The 22,659-nt window shown below is 38.1% G+C and overlaps 1 protein-coding gene across 10 annotated transcripts in view; it reads left to right on the top strand.

Annotated features, from left to right (window-relative positions):
• Window positions 1–19,113, top strand: part of LOC121324812 (MAP/microtubule affinity-regulating kinase 3) — a 50,493-nt gene extending 31,380 nt beyond the window's left edge. The window contains exons 6-20 of one of the 10 annotated variants that reach the window (XM_041267010.1): window positions 1,236–1,306; window positions 3,341–3,397; window positions 3,889–4,125; window positions 4,557–4,676; window positions 5,006–5,105; window positions 5,598–5,710; window positions 5,810–5,963; window positions 6,262–6,479; window positions 6,930–7,033; window positions 8,992–9,252; window positions 10,807–10,833; window positions 14,295–14,377; window positions 14,477–14,530; window positions 16,300–16,344; window positions 17,577–17,651. In XM_041267010.1, coding sequence (XP_041122944.1) covers window positions 1,236–1,306; window positions 3,341–3,397; window positions 3,889–4,125; window positions 4,557–4,676; window positions 5,006–5,105; window positions 5,598–5,710; window positions 5,810–5,963; window positions 6,262–6,479; window positions 6,930–7,033; window positions 8,992–9,252; window positions 10,807–10,833; window positions 14,295–14,377; window positions 14,477–14,529 — 1,598 coding nt within the window. In that variant the 3' untranslated portion in view covers window position 14,530; window positions 16,300–16,344; window positions 17,577–17,651. Of the gene's footprint in view, window positions 1–1,235; window positions 1,307–3,340; window positions 3,398–3,888; window positions 4,126–4,556; window positions 4,677–5,005; window positions 5,106–5,597; window positions 5,711–5,809; window positions 5,964–6,261; window positions 6,480–6,929; window positions 7,034–7,569; window positions 7,735–8,991; window positions 9,253–10,806; window positions 10,834–14,294; window positions 14,378–14,476; window positions 14,531–16,299; window positions 16,345–17,576 lie in introns of all 10 variants that reach the window. The other 9 variants (XM_041267007.1, XM_041267011.1, XM_041267003.1 and 6 more) reach the window with 9 other exon arrangements.
• Window positions 19,114–22,659: the final 3,546 nt, after the last annotated feature.

The raw sequence follows: 22,659 nt of genomic DNA, 5'->3' as shown, positions 1-22,659 counted from the left end.
TAAAAATGTAACCACCTATTTATCTCCCGATAACATAATTCACATTGGTAACTGTATACTGCAAGATATGGGATCAATATAAAGCAAGATTAAACATTAAAACCCTGTTTTTGAAATACACAATCCATTTAAAAGGTAGAAAGTGTTTAGACCTTTTGAGGTGTAGCTGTTGCGTGTTTTTTAAATGTGTTATTTTTTGTCGGATTGTATTTGCTATATACAGTATTTAGATTCTTGATTTATAGTATGAAGACTGCTTATACATTCATAGAGCAACCAAATATAGTCTCCTAATATGTTGACGTTGTTTTTAATAAAAGCTGGGAACCGGTTCTGTCACAGGCTGCGTCCTAGTGCTGCTTTCAATTGATATGCATGTTGGATGAATGGGCTGTTCAGCAGTGTCGATCTCATTCACGTACACACACACACACACACAAAAGCTGGCCTTCACTTGTCTTTGATAATGAGTGAAGTGCCTTGCACAATGCCTGTATTCTAGTGTATACAGCATATCTGCTGTATGAAATACCTGATTCCAGTAAAGAGGAAAACACAGCATTAATTAAGAAAAATGTAATTGCTTAATATAGTTAGATGTAAAGAGCATGCATACTAAACAAATGGAACAAACTGTCCAGGGGACAGAGCGGAGGTGGACGGTTGCACAGAGGAAAGCTGTCACAGTGGTTGTGTGTTAGCCCTGTGCAGGTTTACATCAGAGGAATTGGTTGGTATGCCTTTTTCCACAGTAATTTAAGGATGGAAGAGAGGAGGTTGTCATAAAATCCTTGTGCACCGAGGTCAGGCTGATCGGGAGTCATTATTGGCAGGCAGAAGCCATCATGGACATTCCACAGGGATCCAGTGTGCAGTGCTGCTTACTTCATAATCTTCATTCCACAGGTTTCCAGTGTGCAGTGCTGCTTACTTCATAATCTTCATTCCACAGGTTTCCAGTGTGCAGTGCTGCTTACTTCATTTCAGCAGACTCTCTTATCGACTGTGTTTTCCACAACTATTTCCAGTATTGTGTATGTCACTGTAACCTATATTAATACAATGTTGACTGTCAAGGATCTTGGTTTTATTGGTCAATCTGTATTTAATTAATAGGGATATTGGTTGGTGGGGGTATTGCATTGTTGACTACCTTAAATTCTGCAGCAGCTAGCCGTTATTTTTTTTTTATTTTATTTTTTTTTAAATAAACTATTTTCTTATCTGGATTGCAGGAGAGGTCTTTGATTATTTAGTCGCACATGGACGAATGAAGGAAAAGGAGGCCAGATCTAAATTTAGACAGGTACTGCAGTGTGCTCATTTTATAAAATGCTCAACCATATTGGGGGGGGGGGGGGGGGGGGGGGTTGCTATTATTTCTTCGTTGCATTTCACCTCGTGTAATGTGGTTTTTTTTTTGTTTGTTTTTTTAATTCTAACAATATTCAACCTTTGAGACCCACAATAGCATGTATGAAAAGCCAGCTGCTTCCATTTCTGGTACACCCAATTTTAAAAGGAAAAGTCCTGAGACTTTGCCTGTTTTTTAATGTGTCTCCTGTTTAAAGACACATGAAACTCCTTCTGATTTTAATAGTAGCATCTCCTGGAGTAGGCAGTGGTTTCATTGTTGGAGCTTGTTGCTAGTTCAGCAACTGCTGGCAAAACTTAACTCATTACATTTTCAATGACACAAGACTCATTCTAGACTGTGGGGCACCCTGAACTTTTAATACAAAATAATGATGACGGTTTCAAGGGCTTCCTAGATTTAGGTGAACAAGTGAGATGCAGGTCTCCCTCCCCCTCAGCACTCTCGTTTTCCAGTATTTGGGTCAGCATCAAAGTTAAAGAATGCAGCAGCAGCAACAAAAAAAAAAAGTAAAGAAAAACAAGCCTTGCTGCAGCAGAACTTCTTTGTTTTAAAATGAGGACTGCGAAGATAAATGTACTGTCTGCAGACAGGAAGATTTCGAAGACTTGCTGCACTGAATTTGTTGCATGTGTGTGAAACATCAGTTATGTAGGGCGTTTTTTATTAATGACATGTTCGGTTCTTATTTTTAGCTATCTTTTAGGGGCTTTCGCTTTTTATATACAGTATGAAATAATTGTTTTTAGTTACTTTCCGAAATGCTTGGGTGTTTTTTTTCTGTCAATAGTAGTAACTCAACAAGACTTGCACACTTAGTTTTGCCTTCTTTCCTTTGCTGCCTTCCACCACAGGCATTTTTTTTGTCTCTAGGATTTGCAATTTGCAATTCTGTTTTTAAATTCTCACTGTGTAACTATTGTAATCTCGTTTTAAATCTTCAATAGAAATGTAGAATTTGCTGCCACTTAGTAGTTTGGGTGGGGAAAGGGGTGAGGGCAATGTGAATTGAGTATCCCTTTCCGATATTTTTCTGGTGTTTATTGGCTATACGCAGATTTCATTTATCGGTTAAACTGAAAAATCAGAAGCCCTAGTTATATGGAATCCTTTTTTTTTTTTTTTTTTTGTTTCGATTCACTTTGTACATCATTTTCTGTTCGTCATCCTGGTGACGTTTTTAAAACCAAAGGGCTTTCAATCATGTATTTTGTTTTTTGTAGATATTTATGCATTTCTTGAATCCACTAGAAATTAAAACAAAAAATGATCTGCCAAGTGATAAATGACAAGAAGAATACATTAGTTAAAATAACTTTTCCCAGACCTATACTAAATTGCTATTTAAAGAGCTGTAATTGAATAGAAGTTCATTTTTTCTCCCCTTTTAGAAACCACTGAAAACAAAACCAAAAAAGTTTCACATCAGGAATAAGGATGGTGTAGCATTGAATCATCAGTGACCTCCAGTTGTGGAATTTTAAGCAGTACAGGTCAACTGCAGGAGTCCAGGGTTACTGTAGATAGTAAGTGCTAGTAGTCAGGAAAAGTAAGCCTTAGCTGGAAGCAAAGATATATGATTTACACCTACCAATGACTCCTTAATGTGAATCCTCTTTCGAGAGATCTTTTTAAATGTGTTTTTGGTCTGTCCACACTGTCTGTACAGAAAAATAACCTAAAGATACGGGTAACGAAATTTTAAAGGAAACATGGCATGTATGTTTTATATGCTGATACACAAGACAATTCTGTCCATTGGTCTACAGTATTAAATGATTTCACTGAATTTGATTCTACCGTGCAATTAGTGAACCGGAGTTCAGAGCAGAGTTCTATTTCCTAGACCTCTTTACCAGGTCTGCAGTGTTAGTTTAAATGAAATGTCCTAAACTAACTTCAAATGCACGTGTTTTTGTAATTTCATGAAAATGTAAAAGCTTGTATTTGTTTTGTTTAATGTAGATAGTGTCTGCAGTGCAATACTGTCATCAAAAACACATCGTGCACAGAGATCTGAAGGTAAGCAGCTGCGGCACATCTATTTTTAATACTGACCTTTTTGGTTTTGCTCCAGCTTGTTTTTAGGTTTTTTTTTAATAGCAAAGCATTTTGTTTGTTTATTGCCTTTCTTTTTTTCCTTCTATGTTATTAATTATTTGTGCCTTTTTAATGGGTTGGTCATTGAACTAACTGGACATACAGTGTAGCTTGTTTTAAAGTGAGCTGTTGGCACTTGAATTCATGTTTTATGAACCAGGAAAACTTTTTTGTTTGTTTGTTTTAAGCTTCCGCTAATCTATAATGAAACTAAATAAAATCTCCAGATTGTGTTTATTTATTTTTACGTTCATGAAGATAGGATGTATTCGATCTATCAGCAAAACAAGTTGGATGATAACTTTTTTTAGATTTTTTCATTATCTCTTTTCATGAAATTAATCGCCAAAAACAAAAAATATATATATATATAAAAATGTGTGTGTATCTGTGTTGTCTTTCTCCCTCAACAGGCTGAAAATCTGCTGCTTGACGCAGACATGAATATTAAAATAGCAGACTTTGGTTTCAGCAATGAGTTTACATTGGGCAATAAACTGGACACGTTCTGTGGAAGCCCCCCCTACGCTGCTCCAGAGCTCTTCCAGGGAAAGAAATACGAAGGACCTGAAGTAGATGTTTGGAGTTTAGGGGTGATCCTTTACACACTAGTCAGTGGATCCTTACCATTTGATGGGCAGAACTTGAAAGTAAGAAGCATAGTTTCTGATTCCACTAATACCAATTGCCATAGGTCTGTCTTTGATAGCCGTATGATTCTGGACATTTTTTTGTTTTACTCAAACATTTGCTAAAATATTATTCTATCTTTTAAGATTTCTGTTTTCATTTACCATTTTAAACTTAAGTTGGGTCTGCTGGTCTCTGACCAATTTAAAAACTGCCATCACTGTTGTGTATCTTCGAAACATGTAATTGATTTAATGAACACATGTTGAGTTTCTTTCAATAAAAAAAATTGTTTTTGGTGAAATATCAAGGCAGTAATGGAAAATGTCATTATTGCACATCACTAATCTGTAACTGTTCTTGATAAAAGTACAGCCAGATACAGAGCTGTTTGAGACCAGCGTTCAGACAGATTTCTGTTGCAACACGTAACATGCTTATCTTGTTTCAGGAGTTAAGGGAAAGAGTACTAAGAGGAAAGTATCGAATTCCTTTCTACATGTCAACAGACTGTGAAAACCTTCTCAAACGCTTCCTAGTGCTAAACCCAATCAAAAGGGGCACACTTGAGGTGAGACACAATGAAACAAATGGGTTTTATCCCATAGTAATAAATCATTCCAGTGGTCACATTCTAATCCGGTCTTGTTCAAATCCCAGCTCAGCCACTGACTTATTCCGTGATCCTGAGCAATTCACTTAACCTCCTTGTGCTCTTTTGGGTGAGACGTTATTGTTGGCAACTGATGCATAGTTTACACACCCTAGTCTTGTATCTTGTAAAGCGCTTGGTGGTCCACTATGAAAGGTGCTATATAAAAATATATTATTATTATTATTATCATCCCACCCCCAAATACAGTAAAAGTGATTTGCAACAAATGCATTTCTCTCTTCCAGCAAACAATGAAGGACCGGTGGATCAATGCAGGCTGTGAGGAAGAAGAACTAAAGCCTTTTACAGAACCAGAATTGGATATTACAGATCAGAAGCGAATAGGTACACGTCATTATTACTGCTGTTGTAACAGACAGCATTTAAGATTTTATTTTTATTAGTAATAAGTGGACCTGATAAGCAACATAAACATTTATACATTTTTAGATGGCAGAAAAAGGAGCATATTTCTAATTGTAAAAAAAAAAAAAGTGATGCACAAATAACTAGCTGCACCACAGTTACTGTACGATTATTGCTTGTGTCTAGTTTTATAGATAGGGGGTGGCTAAGGTACTGGGTGATAGTGACACTCAATCCTCTGCTTTAACACTGCGGTCCACCAAGTCCCAAGCTCTTTCTACACAAAGGACTAATATATAAATGTCTATTCTATTGTTGCGCTCTGGCCCTGAGCTGGCTGTGAAAATTTATTCAATGCAAAATGCATTACATATACATTCATAAAGTAAGAACGGTATGGGGGGGGGTCTCATTGTAACTGTGCAAATCGATTAAGCTTTAATTATTGTATTTGTTTTATTGCTTTTATAGACATAATGGTAGGGATGGGCTATTCGCTTGAAGAAATTCACGAATCCCTCGGCAAAATGAAATACGATGAAATAACGGCCACCTATTTGCTGCTGGGCAGGAAATCCTCTGAGGTAAGAGTTCCACTGGCAGTGTCATGAAATTCTTGCATTCTGATTAAAGGTTTATTTAAACTTGATATTCATTTCTTTAATGTATTCTTGTTCTTGCAGTTGGACGCAAGTGATTCCAGCTCAAGTAGCAACCTGTCTTTAGCAAAGATCAGACCCAGCAGTGACCTCAACAACGGCATTGGAACATCCCCGGCACATCACAAGGTCCAGAGAATATCATCCAGCCAGAAACAGAGGAGGTACAGTGATCAAGGTGAGAGTTAAACAAAAACAAATGCTGCAAACACAGTGGCTGTGTTGAAAACGATATGCGCAGCAGGTAGAACATGAGAGGCACATTTCAATGTCAAATGTAGTAATTGAGAAATTACAGAACTGGCTGCCTTAATGAACACACTGCACAGGCAGACATATCTTATTGCAATACACTCCTCGCTTCAGCTGCATACATAGTAATGACATTCAAGTGATATGTAATTTCACAGATAGCCGTTGCAGTGAGGAAACACATGGGCACAGTCAGTGTTTATAATAGACTTCTCTTTTTTCAGCCGGACCCTCGATTCCCCCGGTCGTGACCTACCCAAAGAGAAGCCAGACAAGCACTACAGACAATGACCTGAAGGAGGAAGCAGGTCAGTCCAGGAAGTCCAGTAGCAGCGCTGGGGGAGGAAGGGGAGTGGCTCCTGCCAGCCCCATGCTTGGGAATGCTGGCAACCCCAACAAGGCAGACATTCCTGACCGGAAAAAGGGTTCGGCTGTCCCTAGTGTAAGTAAACTCGTCTGTTCGAGACTTTACACACTGTTTATTTGTCAGACATTCAGTCACTGTGGCTTGGAAGGGTGGGTTTTGTTTTTACAATGGGGTCAGTAGTTCAGATATTTTTAGAATATGTTGCTTTGGTGAGAATATTAAGACTTATGGCTCCCACAGGCATCTGAAAACACTTTGACAAGCAAAACATACTTACTGATGATCGACTTTTTGACAAACCAATGTATCCTGTTTTTGTGTGTGTTTTGTATTTATTTAAAAGTGTTTTTTAGACCTGCATTTTGTTTAATAGTTTATTGGGTTGGTTCTTTGGAATCAGTAATTCACACTTAAGTTTAAAGGAGTGGCTTATAGCTATAGTGCCCAATTAAAGTGACTGTCTATGGGACTTAAATTATGTTCTGCAAACTTCTAAGGTTCATAACACTTAAATTATGCTTTCAGAATAATTCGGTTTCTGGTGGAATGACCCGAAGAAACACTTACGTGTGCAGTGAAAGAAACAACACAGACAGGCAGTCTGTAATACAGAACGGCAAGGAGAACAGGTAACGTCCTTGTTTACTCAGTGTGTACACTATATTGATTAGCTTCTGTTAAAGGACTGCTAGGTGAAAGTAGAAAATAAGTATGGACACTTGCACGAGCTGACAACTGTATGGAGCAGAAGCCTGGAGCTGTAATGTGTGCTACTGCTGCTACAACTATTGCTACTAATTGCATGGTTTTGTATTGGGGCAGATTAATATAACTGGATGCTACCCTCTTGAGAAACCCTGAAGGACTAAACAAAAGTCACAAAGTTAATAAAACATCCTTTTCAGTTGTGAAAGCAAAGCCGCTTGGCCACGCTCATTAAATACAGCAGCCTGAAGAAGCTTAACGCAGCTTGCAAAAGCGGTGTTTCATTTATAATTTTATGAAGAAAACCGCTGATGTGATTTTACCATTTGTATTAAGATTGATCGGGGGGGAGGGGGGGTTGGTCTTTTTTCTTTCTTTTTTGTGATTTCTCTTTCTTTATTTTCTGTAATTTTGTTGTATTTTCTGTATGCTTCTGCCTGGCATATGCCCCGCATCACAGCCTGACAGAAATGTCCGCTTGCTCGCCTAGTCCTTCCGCATACGCATCAGCTTGCTCCACATCCTCCATCCAGCTGCGACATCACAAGTCCATGTCAGCCTCGGGCTACTCCAGCAGGATGCTGTTGCCTCCCATAGAAAGTGGAGCCGATATCTTCAGGCTTGTGTAAGAAACTGAAAGGGGCAGTTTTGTGTGTTTTTAACCTGTAGTTTTACCTGCTTTCTGATCCCTCTGCTTTTGTCTTACTGTTTCTTGCAGTCCTGTGTGTTTGCGTTTCTGGTTCCCTCCTCCCCGGACACTTGAAGCAAGGGGCTGTGTCAGTTTTGATGTAGGAGCAAGACGGGGCTGCTTATTTCTTTCTAGATGTTTTGTACTGCTTTCATTTGAGTGATTTACCGGGCATGAAGCATTAAACCCCACCCCAGACCTAGTCTTCTCAAAGCCCTTGTTGTTGTGGACTCCCCACCATATATAGCCCAAGGTCTTTTTTGTATTGCATTTTAACAGCTCATGACTTGTCATAGCTCTTTCCCAGTGGACCAAAATCCAGTTTATGGTGTCTCCTGTTTGTGCCGAATATCAGTCTGTATTATAGATACATGAAAATGGTTTGACTACAAACCTTTAGGCATATATCTATGTATTGGAGATTCTAGAACTTATGTTTAGAACTTAAGTCTACAGCTAATAATCATGACTTATGAGAAAACCGAGAAAAATGTTTGTTTTGATTTAAGTAACACAAGCCATTCTCACTTTTACACTGATACTGCAAATGCACATTTTAATTCTAGATCCTTCATATAAAAGTTCAATAAGTCTTGCCTTCCATGATGTATCGGTTCGGTATCATAAACTTTTCCTGGTTTCCATGAGAAAAAGAAGTGTGCTCAAGCCGTCGCATTTCAAGGGATTGAGAACATTTTTCATCCTTGGAAATTTCTTCTGCCAAGATTCCTTCCACCTTGACAAAGCCATTCTTTGCAACTGGATTGAACACTTTTAATTTCATTGTCTTCTGTCCTGATCTTTCAGTATCTTAAGGAAAAGCTTTCTTAGCAGCCCCACTCCTTTTCTGTGTTATTCAGCAGCACTCAGTCCTCCAGTACCAAATTTCCCATGCCTTAAACAGGAACAGCTCAACTTCTCTCTTGCAGAATAAAAAGGAATCTTTTTAGACATGTTTCCTTACTCCTAGTGACTCTCCACTACAGAAGTCTCTAAACTGACTTACGTACTAGTCACATGCATGCCCATTTTTTTTTAAAAACGCCTGAAACCCCTTCCCCACAGTTGTGCCTGTAATGGAAGTCCTGTCCGGTATATCCTAGGAGGTTGCAGAGTCCAGATTCAGCCAAAATTTCCATTAAATCTCCTTGAATGAAACTGTAAGTCCTTTGCTGGTTTTGGTCCTTTTTACAGCACTACACCTGGCCAGAGAAACCCTGTGGCTTCCACCCACAGTATCAGCAGCGCAGCCACCCCCGACCGCATGCGCTTCCCCAGGGGCACCGCCAGCCGCAGCACTTTCCACGGCGGCCAGCTCCGAGAACGCAAGACCGCCACCTACAACGGGCCCCCCGCTTCTCCCACCCTGTCGCACGACGCCACGCCCCTGTCCCAGACTCGCACCCGGGGCTCCACCAACCTCTTCAGCAAACTGACATCCAAACTCACAAGGAGGTAGGTGCACTGCTGCAGTATCCCAGCCCTGTCATGTAAGGGAAAGAAACACGAAAAGGTAGAGAACTAAGGAATTGCTTTTTTTATACACCTGCATTAAGGCATTTTGGGCTTTCTATTTTAATTTCGTCATTCCAGAGTACGCCTGTAGCATATTCCGTTTATTTAGAGCTGGGTTTGCAGAAGGCACTATTGGACATAAAGTAGAGCCCATTGTAGAGCTCCAGTCTTCTGGCAAGGACCACCCTTTTTGTTTATTTTTTTAGGCGATAAATTGGATAGCAGTAATTTTACATAAATGGTAAATTTTGGCCAGATTTTCTGTAATAGTTCGTTTTGTTTCTGTTCATTTCATGACATAATTCTTGCAATTTTTTGGTGGTTTGCTCCAGATTACCCTGGTGTAAATATTGTGCTTTAATCTGTGCAGTTTAGTGTGTTAGACCACAGTCACATTTTATTTATTTATTTTTTTCATGATTATGCTGCATTTTTAGTTGCGCCAGATCTTCAGTTTTTCAGTTGTGCAAAAATTTAAATTCAGGCACTGTTTTCAATTCTAAAATATTTGTTAGTGTACTTGTATAATGCTTACCAATTAGATTGTTCCACCAAGAGTTGCCCTGACTAAAATGACAAAAAAAATATAATATAGATATATATAATGATCTAAAGAAATATTTGCAAGCCTTTTTATTTAGCTTTTTTTTTTTTTTTATTGGGTGTGATTCGCCAATATTTTTTGGTTGCAAATGTTTATGGCTTTTCAAAAAAAAAAAAAAAAAAAAACACCTACATACACACACAAACTAACTGTTGCTCTTTCCTGGATATCACTTAAAATATTAACAAGGCAAAACATTCCCAGTTCATTTCAGTCCTGTCTAATTTAAGCATGATTTAAGGCTCCGTTCTTAAACATGGCGATGCTGTAACAGGCTTGAACGGGACTCGGAGCACCGTGCCCAAGTGATTCAAGGGGCTTCTGTGTGCAGTCCAGTTCTATAGAAGGATTTCACAATCTACTGTTTGGTGTACATGCTAGAAAGATGTCCCTTTTCTGTCTATAGAAAATCTGTCCATGTGTTCTTGCTAGAGGTTTTGCTGGAGAGGCATAAGGCTTTGTGCTTACAAGCTTCAGCTTGCTTTCTTCTGTCAACTGAACTCAATACGATAATATGATACTCCACTGAAGCTTCACTGCTCACCTTATCTGCTTGCTGTTTAACAATACATAATAAAATACATGTTCAGAGTTTCATTGTTTAAAAAAAAAAAGTGCAATTGAAATATCCTGCACTATTTTTAACTTTATATTTTTTTTTAATTGATCATTTTAAACAAGCTAGTCCTGACTGGTCTGAAAAGGCAGCCTTAAACTCTATTTTGAAAATTCAACTTCTTATCTTCACCACTGTCACTTTCTTTATTCTTTTAAAACAAATTTCCACTGTTACGGATTATTAGCATTGATTTGTTTTTTCCTTTTTTTATTAATCTTTCAGATTCTATTTTTTTTCTAATTACTTTTTTTTTTTCATTTTTGTTCTATAGAAACATGTCATTCAGGTTTACAAAAAGGTAGGATTTCAAATTAGCTTCTTTTGCGATTAACACACATGACATGGCTTCTGAACCTTGGTTGACTGAAAAACTAAACTTCCTGCTTGAAACTAAAAACAACTATTTGTTTTGTGCTAGCAAGCTTCTTTTCAGTGACTGTGTCGATTGACATGACTATTATAACGTTCTGATGAGCATGCCTGTTGCACTCTCTCTTCAGTACTTCACCAACAGTTCAATTAGTTCTTTGCTCATTAACCATGCATGTCTATCTGCAGAATGGGTTATGTGATATGTAATAATTCTTAATTGAAACCATGCAACAATATTTTCTCTTCAGGTAAGTGTTGAAAGTGAGAGTAGCTGGCAGGCTTGATGGGTGTTGTATGAAAAACAATAATTGAAATGATGCAAGGAATTACACAGTATCCTTCTCAGTCATCTTTAATTTAATTGGATGATGGGATTTCCCATTTTTCAGTCCCCGGCAGTAGTCTTTGATATGTCTGAGCCCAACACCCCAAAGCTCTCCTGTGTATTACATGGGGTCGAAGCTCACGCTGGCCTTGCACCCAGTCCTGGGCTTAAAGAACAACCTTTGAATAAGTATATTGTTTAAGTGATCAAGCCAGGAGTTGTGATATTAAATAAACTGTTCCTCCCTTTCCAGCTTTATGAACAACTCCTATTGGTAACCCTGTAGACTTATTCATGCTGTGATGAGAGCAGTCGGTTCCGAGCTGGGGCCTGATTGTTCAAGCTCCTGACACCTGATCATTTCAATAATCTACCTAAACAAGGGAAGACCAGGACCCAGTCAAGCAGGCCCGTAGAGTTTCTGACCCAGACCAGACCCATGATTTGCTTTTCCTGGACTGGATAAACTTGGGGTCTAGGCTATGTGCTTCAGTAATAGTCTAGACGTTGGCCTAAAAATGAATAGTTTGATATAGGAGCTCCTTTGTAAATCTGGCTTTTCTATGGATATACACAGAACTATTACAGTATCTAATGTATCTTGTACTCTATCTTGCTTAAACTGAGACAGTGGTTTATATAAGTTGTGTAGTGTTTTTTTTTATTTTTTTTATTTGTGTTTGTTCATTTGACTTTTTTTTGTGCAACCAGCTAATAAACTGTTGGTTATGCACTTAGTTGGGCTGCTGAAAGATGAGTGATTCGTTTTGAAACTGTACATTAAGACTCTCACAGGTATTAAGAACTCTCTAGCGCTTTTGTCTTGGTGCTGCAACAACCACTGGAGCATCCAACTCCTTTTGACCTCCCCTCTCTGTTCCTCTGGGGCTGCTTATACCTCGTGTTGTCATCCTGTTTTATTGGAAATTCGTCTTTCTAAAAACCTTGAAACAATTGTTGAGGAACAGGACTGGTGAGAAAAATATGAATGCACTTGTAGCTGTCGAATTAACGCAAGTCAAGCGTAGACATGACATACTGTATGGTGTAGTTTGCTACATTTTCTTAGGGTAGGCCACAGGGTTTTTTCCATTGCAGAAGTCGTGGTAATCGTAACAGCTTCATGACAAGTTTCCTTTTAGACCATGGCCATGGTTTGGGTTCAACCAGACATTTTTAACGTAACAGATTAAACACGACTGCTCCCATTGTAGCTTAACCTGGAGAATGTTGAAAAATGCCTCATTTCCAGCTAACATTGCAAAGTAGAGTAGTTTTTAAATATCAACGTTTTACAGGTATTAAATTGAATGTTTTAAATGTGAAAGGGTTTAGGTTTACATTTATTAAAAAAAAAAAAAAAAAAAACTAATAAAAATATGCTATTGTAAAAAGTGATGATAAATGTTTTTTTTTAGCGATATTAAAAGCATTTGTCTATTACTTTTATATTTCATCAAAGAAAGGGGGAGGTGTATGTGAAACAATTTAGAGGAGCCCAGGACAAACCAAGACTTTAATCTGCAAAAACATTACAAATGGGATCTGGCCAGATCCCAACTTCAGCATAACCTGCATAAATAGTTAGACTGTAGTGGTGGGCTCAGGGTTTCTTTTCCTGGTTACATGGAAGATTTTGCTGGACAGAGAAAGGGCATACACAAATATAGCGTGTTACATATTGGTTGGTTTAGACTTAAAACTAAAGCATTTTAGCAATGCTGATCAAACTGGGTGGAAAACAGTTGGCCTGTTATCACAGCCTATCCATACATCTTCGGTTTTTCATTTATCATCCATACCATCCTTACTTAATGATTATGGACTTTCATGGGCCAGTGTGTGATCAAATGTCTTGAAATGAGGAGGGATTTACAGACCAGTCAGAGCTGCGGATAATTCCGTATGAAGCTTCTCAGGCATTTAATTTCTGTACATCCATTTTGCTGACAAATATTAAAAACAAACAAAAACAAATGACATTGACCCTTTTTTCAACAGATTTAGTTTGCAAATTTTTGGGGAAAATGTCTCTCTGGGATGAACAATCAGTTTAGCTATAGTTAACTGCAGTGGGTCACTTTGTCATGTGGGTATCCTTACAACTTTGTAGATATCCCTGATATTTTTGGTCCCTTTTTAAAATTGCACTCAAACATCAAGGTAATATTTTTGCTTTCAATCTTAATTTGTCAGTTTTCCTATTTGATCTAGTACCAGGTAGGCAGCTAGACAAATTGAACACCTTGTTTTTTTTTTTTTTTTTGATTAGCTTTACTGAGGGGCTTGGCACCTCAAACTGGTGCAGGAAATTGGCTTGGTGCATAATGGGGTATGAAACGTATAGCCTTAATCCTGTCTAAAGGTGCTGTGGTGCTGAGGGAGGTCTAATGCTTGCTAAATACAATCGGTGAACTATGTAAATATCTTCAACATGAAACCCCCATTCAGAAGCAGCAGCTGGCACAGAGATTTTAGCAGCTTACCGGGCTTCTAGTAGCAACTTCATAATTCAGAAGTTTCCAGTGTGGGAAAGGTGGTTTAGCTGGTAAAATTGATTGAAAAATTGTTTCATGAATTGCAATCTGCTCTGATCTGAGCACTACAACTCAAAGCACAGAATTATGCTTATGGCCTAAAAATGTAAAAAATAAATTAAATAAATAAATAAATAAATAAATATATATATATATATATATATATATATATATATATATATATATATATATATATATATATATATATATATATATAATATATATATATATATATATATATATCAAGCCAGGGACTAATCTTTAGAATTGCTTACAGAAACATGTTTGCACTTTGAAAGTATTGTTTCCGCTTACCCCTGGCATATTTTTAGCTATGTATGTTAATCTGGGGAATTATACGATTGTAATAGCAATATACTTAACAATTCAGCTGTTCAGCAGAATGGAATGGACCAGGGTTAAGTGTGCCTATTCGGTAATTTACATAAACTGAGTTAAGTGCACTGAATTTAATGAAACCTCGCTTGTGTGTGCAGTTTAATTCTTCATTTTTCCTTTCCTCAGGGTCAGTATTGACCCAACCAAACGACAGACATCGAACAAATCAGGGCTTGCCAATACCCCTGCCCAAGGATCAAAGACTGTTAGTAAGTCTTCAGTCTCTAAATCTTTCCTCCTCTTGACATTTGTATGTGATCGTGTCTTACATCTGAAAACATATGTTCAGAATCCATCTTTTCTTGCAGATTCAGGAGCAGAAGATATAAAAAGTTGTAGAAAATCGGAGTTGGAGAACTAGAGTAAGGGATTTCTTAAAACCGATTCCAAAAAAAACGCTGTAGAGTTTGTGGTCCCCCAGGAATCTGCAGAAAGAGTGGCTCTTTACATCTCACAGAAAAATCAACGCATAAATGCAAAGACTCAGGCTGTATATGTGTTTCTGCACCAGTATTGCATGTGCCTTTTACACAGAGGTAGATACCCACTGCCCCGTCCCCCTCTCCCTGCTTTTGCTGTGAAGTTATCAACAAACCTGTGCACAGAAATAAACCAAGCTGGTCTAATGAGATGAAGTTGGATTACAGAGTAAAACTGAACTCAAGCTTGATGAGTTCCTTGTATTTTTAAATTATGCACTCTTTGTATATTCTAAGCTTTGTAAAACCAAAATAAAAAGATGGTATCGCCACAAAAACAGCATTTTTACCTACGCTAGCCAGAGTGAGGATGAAGTGGCCAAAGCAGACCTTTTCATGGGCACTGTATATTTTACTCCCTGCTTCAATAAGCCAGTAAGAAGGGAAGCCAGCTGCATTTCAACATGGGGACCATTTCATTCTGCCTGCGCATCCTGTGTTGTCTTGTACATTTTAGGCTTTGACTGAAAGATCAGATTCATGAATCTAAACAAATGCTGGTATAGTGCAGTTTTTTATTTTAGCACCGGTAATTCCAAATATTTAACCGGATGGAATACTGGATTTATTGTAACACACTACATCAACACAGAAGTTTCTGAAGGAATTGAGAAGCATTATAAATGCAGTGCATAGAAAGGCGGCCATTCAGATTCATTGGTGTTGATGATCTATCCCATGACCTAGTAAATGTAAAGTGCTTGTGTTAAATGGACCACTGCAGCTGCCTGCCTGAGGAAAACATGTAATAAATGATCCCTGCCTTAGGCTTTTATCTCTCCTGTACGTTATTTGACAGCAGTGTTTCTATCAATTTGGACCACCCCCAGTTCAGTGCAGGTCTGCTCTGTTGAACTTAAGGGAGAGATAGTGACACAATACGCCAAGTCTGATCTTCTTCAACTATATCTCAATTAGAAAACCAATGGGTTTCACTGTACTGGCTCTGTGCATTTTTACCACCTGCACTCCCAGCTCAACTTTAGAAAAGACTGCATGAAGCCTAAAGTTTAAGATGTATGCATGCGTGTGTGTGTGTGTTTTTCCAGCATACACAAACAAGCGCATTCACATGCAACACCCACAGGTTTAAACTCCTGAAAACACTGAAGTTTGTACACTGGTTTTTTTGTGTTTTAATAAAGCAAGAAAGTAGATTGCCAGTTTGTCCCACAATTAAGTATGTTGGGGGGAAAAACAAGTGTGTATGATTTTAAAATGGGGATTTCAATGCAATTAATGCTCTTTTATCTTGTCCCATATGGGCATAGTTTCTTCAAATGCATTGATTTGCTGGTAATATTTTTAAAAGGGATTTATTTTTTTCAAAAGCATCCTTAGGAACCCATATATTAGTTATGAACAGGGAAATGGTTACGTTGTCTTCCATGTTCACTATTTTTTAACAGATCAAATGAATTGGGAGTCTTGCTCATACTATGAAAGCAAGAAGTGTGAGGAAACTTTTTTTATTAATTTCTGGCTGACGGCTTTCTTGGTTTTGCAAATTGTCATGCAGTGATAGTTTATAATATACCTATTTCTTTCACTCTAAATAAAGAATGATGAGTTACAGTGTCATCTGTCTTTTTATTGTGTCTAAGCTTTGTTCCTCTTTCCTTTTCATTTTGCTTTCGGATTGTCTTGTTAAGAATCCCAACAGAATCTGAGAGAAATGGGCGATTTGAGAGCTCAAGGTGAGGAGGAAGGTTTTGGGTGTGTAACAGGGTATCCTTCTGACACCCGCCTCCTGCTCTGTGCTAGATGGGTTTGTTTTTATTTAAGTTTGCTTTATTTGTTTTATAAACCTTCAGATTTTTCTTCAGTACAGATTTTCACAAGTTTTTTAGGTGTTTTGTTTTAAATCATGTTTTTGTTGTAGAACAATAGTGGTGCACATTTTTTTTCCGCAAGTGCTGTGAACCAAGTATTGTTTTTGTCTGCTGCTATTTTATCAGATCATGTTTCTTTGACTCTTGTCTTACAATGCCACCTAATGGAAGCAGCTGGTGAAATCTTTGGAACCATGATTATTCGTACAAATACGTGTATATTAACAAAATAGATATACTGGTGTAGAAGACTGAATCTTATTTGCAACACTGTCTGTTGTTGCATCATTACAATTCTTAACCTGTGTTAATCTTTGTAGCTTTCAAGCTGCTTTTATTAAGTAGCTTGTCCCTACAAGTGCCAGAGTATTGTATGCAGTACTGTCTGAAGAAACTACTCTGAATGAATGCCATCTAATGTCACATGTGCATGCAGCACCCAAACTTTTCTATATAAAACATAATCTTATTTTAAATGTTGCATGTCCATAAACGTATTATTGCATGGTTGCATTGTTACAAATCCTCCTTTTTTGTTTTGTTTTTGTTTTTTTAATGCAATTTAAATGCTGTACCCTGAGCAGATAGGTTGTAAAGAATAATCCGCAGTAAAGTATTCATGAGAGAGCCCTGCTAGCTTCTAGAATGTCATCACCTATTTTCGTAAAGGGTCGCCTGTCAGTGTTTGTGCTGGTGCTTGTGCAAAAGTTTAGCCCTCTCGGTTCGTCATTAAAAAAAAAAAAAAAAAAAAAAAAGGAAGTGATTGTCGAAATCTTGATCAATATATGGGTACAACACAATTTATACTTGCACTGTGCCTCTTGTCCAGAATCCAACTAGATCATTTGAACTGCTGTTTTTGTCCAATGTGAATCGATAATAGAAAAATGAAAAAATTGCACCAAAGTTCATGTCTCTCAAACTCTGTGAATGTAGTTACTAATTCCAGGATCTAAAACTAAAGAGCCCCCTACCCCCCCCAAAAAAGTTAAATTGGTATAAAAATGATTGCACGGTAAGTTTAGTGTAAGAAATGTATGTAAAAATTAAAAAATACAAATGGAAGCTCTGCCTAATGAGTGCTTATTCTCTTGCAGTCGCAATGTATCTGGGGATCAAAAAGACGAAAACAAAGAAACCAAGCCCCGTTCCCTCCGATTTACCTGGAGTATGAAAACCACAAGCTCCATGGACCCCAGCGATATGATGAGGGAGATCCGCAAGGTACTGGACGCCAATAACTGTGACTATGAGCAGCGGGAGCGGTTCTTGCTTTTCTGTGTCCATGGAGACGGGCAAGCTGAGAACCTGGTGCAGTGGGAGGTGGAGGTCTGCAAACTGCCGAGACTGTCCCTCAATGGCGTTCGCTTCAAGAGAATATCAGGGACATCCATAGCTTTTAAAAACATAGCTTCCAAAATTGCCAACGAGTTAAAGCTGTAAAATAGTAATAGAAATGAAAAAAAAAAAAAGTAAGCTGTAAATTCTTAAGTAGCAGTTCAAAAAGTGTTTTTTCCTGAACACTGGCAAAAATATGTATTTAAAAGGAAAAAAAAATAATGTATAGAATAATGCTTAGGCAATAATTTCCTGCATCTTTGGAATTATTATTATTTATTATTATTATTATTATTATTATTATTATTATTGAAAGTAACAAACGTTCTTGAGCTGCTGGGGTGGGGGTAAACATTTGATCTTTAAGTGCACGACAGCATTACTCAGTTTTTCTCTGCTGCATAAAACCGGTTTTTAAAGGAATCTCTAACTTTATTTGACCAATGTGTTTGGTATGCACCCTGTTATAAAAGGCAATTTCTAATCCTTGCAGTGTTACAGTGGATGGATGGGGATGTCTGTGAATCCTGTAGGTCTCTTGACAGAGCACATTACCTACAGTTTGCAGCACCAAATGATCCTCGAAGAGCCTCCAAAACAGAGCATTAAAAGTACTTCCCGTTTCTCAGACGGTGAAGGACGTATTGCGCTCGAGAGCCTATTGCATACATTTCTTACCAAACTTTCCTGTGAAGTAGTCCGCTCTCTGGCGTTTACACTGCTCGCTGTTAAACCAGATGCTTGGTAGTGCAAGGCGGTTTGTTTTGCAGAAGATATATTGACCAACTGAAAAAAATAAAATAAAAAAAACAGTAACATTTTGGGAAAGGGAATGCATCAGTGCAACTGAGTTGATGTTTTTCTTTGGAAAAGACAAACTAAGTCCTCCTCTATCATCTGTTATTCCCAGGTTCTTCTGGCAGATTTCAGTGCAGTATTTGGGCAATTGTATTTATTTATTTTTTTGTAGCTTGTTCAGCTGTAATTATGGGTAATACCAGCTGAGGTCTAGCCTGCGCACAGACTAGGTTTCTAATGGTTGCCGCTGTGGGACAATGTTCATTTAAGTACAGTGTGCAGTTTTATGGCTTTAGTTATTTTGTTCTTTTCCAAAGCTTCAGCACAGTCTTTGGAATGTAAATAATGTAACTTAGTTTTGCAACAGCTCCATATTGTTATACTTCATTTTTTCCTTTTTTTTTTTAAAACATGTAATGAGCCAGGAATGATGGAATTGATGTAACTTGTCTACAGTTAAAGTTCACCAGTGTCTCCATTAAAACAACCTCAAATCTACTTGTGTGGTGGTTTTTTTTTGTTCTTAAGTTTTGCTGGTAAATGTTGTGACATGCCTGGTGTGTTCTGTAAAGTTGATTTTATATATATATATATATATATATATATATATATATATATATATATATATATATATATATATATATATATATATATATTACACACATACTGTATTGTGCTTTTGATTTTACACCTAAATACTCTGGAGAGTTCTGTTAATCCATGGCTTGACCAAGGTAAAAAAATTAGGAATCTTGACCTTCATCAGACAAATACATAAAATTAAATGAAATATGCAGTAGATCAGGTGTGGCCAGCCCTGTTCCTGTAAAGTCACAGTTCTGCATGTTTTCTGGATATCTTTAAATGTTAGTGTTGACCTACTAAGAAAATTCATATTGTATACTATCAATACAGTATTCTGCCACAAGCAATCCTTGCAGCCTATTGATACAAGCCAATTTAGTCATTTTATTAACCTAGAACTAAACAAGAATGGGGACAAATTTATCCTGTTTCACGCATGCATTTAATGTTGCAGTAATCATATTGGCTGTATTGAGTTGTGTGTTTTTCTGCTGAAATGATCAGCATTTTTCAAGCAGTAGCTGTTCACAGAAAAAAAGCTTATTATTTAAACATCTGACATGTAGCAATATCATTATGTGCGCCTCTACAAGTTGGTATGTATTGTAATAAGATTACAATGTTGGCATGCTGTTATTGCATATTGATCAACATATTATTTGTTTATTTAGCAGATGCCTTTTTCCAAGGTGACTTCAAGACTAGGGTGTGTGAACGTGCATCAGCTGCAGAGTCACTTACAACAACGTCTCACCTGAAAGACAGAGCACAGAGAGGTTAAATGACTTGCACAGAGTCAAACCAATGAGTAGTGGCTGAGCCGGGATTTGACCCTATTGGTTACAAGCCCTTTTCCTTAACCATTGGACCACACAGCCTCATATGAAATCGAGTGTTATTGTACCACCCAGAATCAGGTTGCCTTATTAACACCCCGGGTGCACACTGATGCTCCACACATAGTAATTGGTATATGCCACTTTAGCATGACATGGAAACACATGTATTAAACATATAAATATGCAATTATACAGCTCCACAACCGTTGTTCTAATGAGGTGTGCCCACAGTTCCAGAAGATGGCGTAGCAGTGCCTTTTATTACACCCTCAATGTCCTGGTGGTACACCCTATGTGACTTCATACCCCAGGTTACTGTTATCCCAGCCCTGCCAGTTGTGTTCATTCATATCATGATAAATACATTTGCTGCAATGCTGGGCAGACGTGACCCACTTTACAATTGCACTGATAAATGCAGTAGTCTAGCACTGGGAGGATAATATTAATATGTCAATCTGGATCTGGGGAGTGTGATGTGATGCGAGGGTCCCAGGGTTTGTCTGTGCGTATCATTTTCAATCTTTTATAATTCGGTGATATTTCATTTGTAGACTGGAAACCTGGAGCTGTTCTTCCTGTGTGGTTTATTAGCTTCTCCTTCCAAACGCAAAGCAGGTTAGTGGTTATTAAAGTGGTAAGTGCGTCATAGCAGTGACCTTCATCCACGTCTCTCAGAGCTCGGGATCATGGAGGGAAATGGCAATGAAAACTGCTGCTGCTTGTCTCATTTAATTAATTCCATTGATCTCCGTTCCCTAGCAACATTCCAACACAAAGAAGATGAAACAAACCTGAACCTTGTTGAAGATTAAGCTTTAATAAAGCCTCATGCATCAGTGTTTCCCAGGGGTCATATGGAAACAGGCCAGTGCCACACAGGCCCTGTTGTGTGAGTGTTTAGCATACTTTACGGGTGGGATGCGTTCTACATTTCATTGGAATTGAGATCCAATAGTGTAATATTTTTATAAAATTTTTGTATTCATTTTGTATCAATTGCATGAATAAAACTGGGTATTTAGGAGAAGCTCACTGAATAATTATCGAACATTTGACAAACATCAGGCTATGGCTTATTTTCAGATGCATCTACAGGCATACAATACAAAAGCAAGACTATAGCTTACAGGGGGGGGGGGGGGGGGGGGCAGCACCTAATATGAAAACAGACTTTAAAAGTTTGTAAAAGATTTAAAATGACCAGCATTAGTATTATACAGGAAGCTGCTAACAGGCCCTTTGGTAAAGTGACCCTTCTGTATGGTGTTGCACACAACTGATACAGGTCTACTGGATCATATGACATTACCTCAGGTGTGTGTGTGTCTATATATATATATATATATATATATATATATACATACATATATACACACACACTGAGCATCAAAAGAAACATCACAATTATAACACATTTTGAAAAAAGTGTATAAATGTTTTTGGTTTCTTTTTAATCACTCGATCATTCATCCTTGACCAGGACACACTTGAGTGACTACGACTGAAGAATATGCATTTAATCAGCTATTTAGTGAGATAGTTGATTGGACACTGGGTATAGAGTGATTTCAGCTGTTGAATTGCAAGCTTGAATAAAAGCAATAAAGAATATGCCATGTCTGTCAAGAGAGCAGCGCCTTCGTGCAATCAGCATGGTGGAGGCTGGACTAGGGCAGCGTACTGTGGCTCGCAGTCTTGGGTGCTCACAGACAGCAATTTCAAACCTGGTGAGATGGTATAGCCAGACACACTGTCAATGACAGGCCACCAACTGGGAGACCACTGAACAGGCAGATGCTTATCCAGGCAGTACAAGAGGAATGAGACAGGATTCCACAAGACAGATGGACTGCTTCCAACGGTGGCCACACACACTACTAGCCTGTGACTTTCACAGTATCCCCCATCCCCCCATAACTTCAGACAGTAACGTGTTAATCAGCACAATAAAAAGTCACTGCAGCTGCACTAAAACAGAGTTTGTCATTTCAGTCACATTTAGTGAATTTTATCTAAACGCAAGTTTCTTTCAACGCTCAAATATAAGTGATAAGTTTCTTTTGATGCTCAATACATATATTTTACAGGCAAGGAGATTGTTCCCCCCCACCCCATTTTTTTTTTTTTTGGGGGGGGGGGGGGGGGGGGGTCAAAGATTGTACCACTTCACAGAACTGCTAGAATTAATTTGAACCCAATCTCTGGTGACCTCTCCAGCCCAGGTTAAAAATGCCAGCCTTGGTGCAGCATAGCTTCCATCCCAGCCCCAAGAGGCATTGGCTTTGCTACAGTAGAGGTGCTTTATTAAAACAGGTCAGATACAGCAGACAAAATAAAAGCCAGACCAATTTAAGTCGTAATGTGTTTTGCTTAAGTTAACGTTATGATGCAAACCTTGGTAGATGGAGTCTTCACCATCCTTATTTGTACACAGCAAGAACCATGTAAAATAAGCCTTCTATGTGGTGCTCCCTGCCAAATCCATGCATCTCTAGCAATTAATTTAATGAGACAGATTCCAGTATCTGATTGCCTCATGTACAGAACATGCATGCATGCATCAGATTCTGTCACCCCTGTGAATTGGATCTACTTTAGTACAAGAAAGAGAAACACA

This window comes from Polyodon spathula, chromosome 12, assembly GCF_017654505.1.
Source record: "Polyodon spathula isolate WHYD16114869_AA chromosome 12, ASM1765450v1, whole genome shotgun sequence".
Lineage (NCBI taxonomy): Eukaryota > Metazoa > Chordata > Actinopteri > Acipenseriformes > Polyodontidae > Polyodon > Polyodon spathula.
The sequence above is the reverse complement of the archived record's forward strand: the minus strand, read 5'-3'. Positions and strand labels throughout refer to the sequence as shown.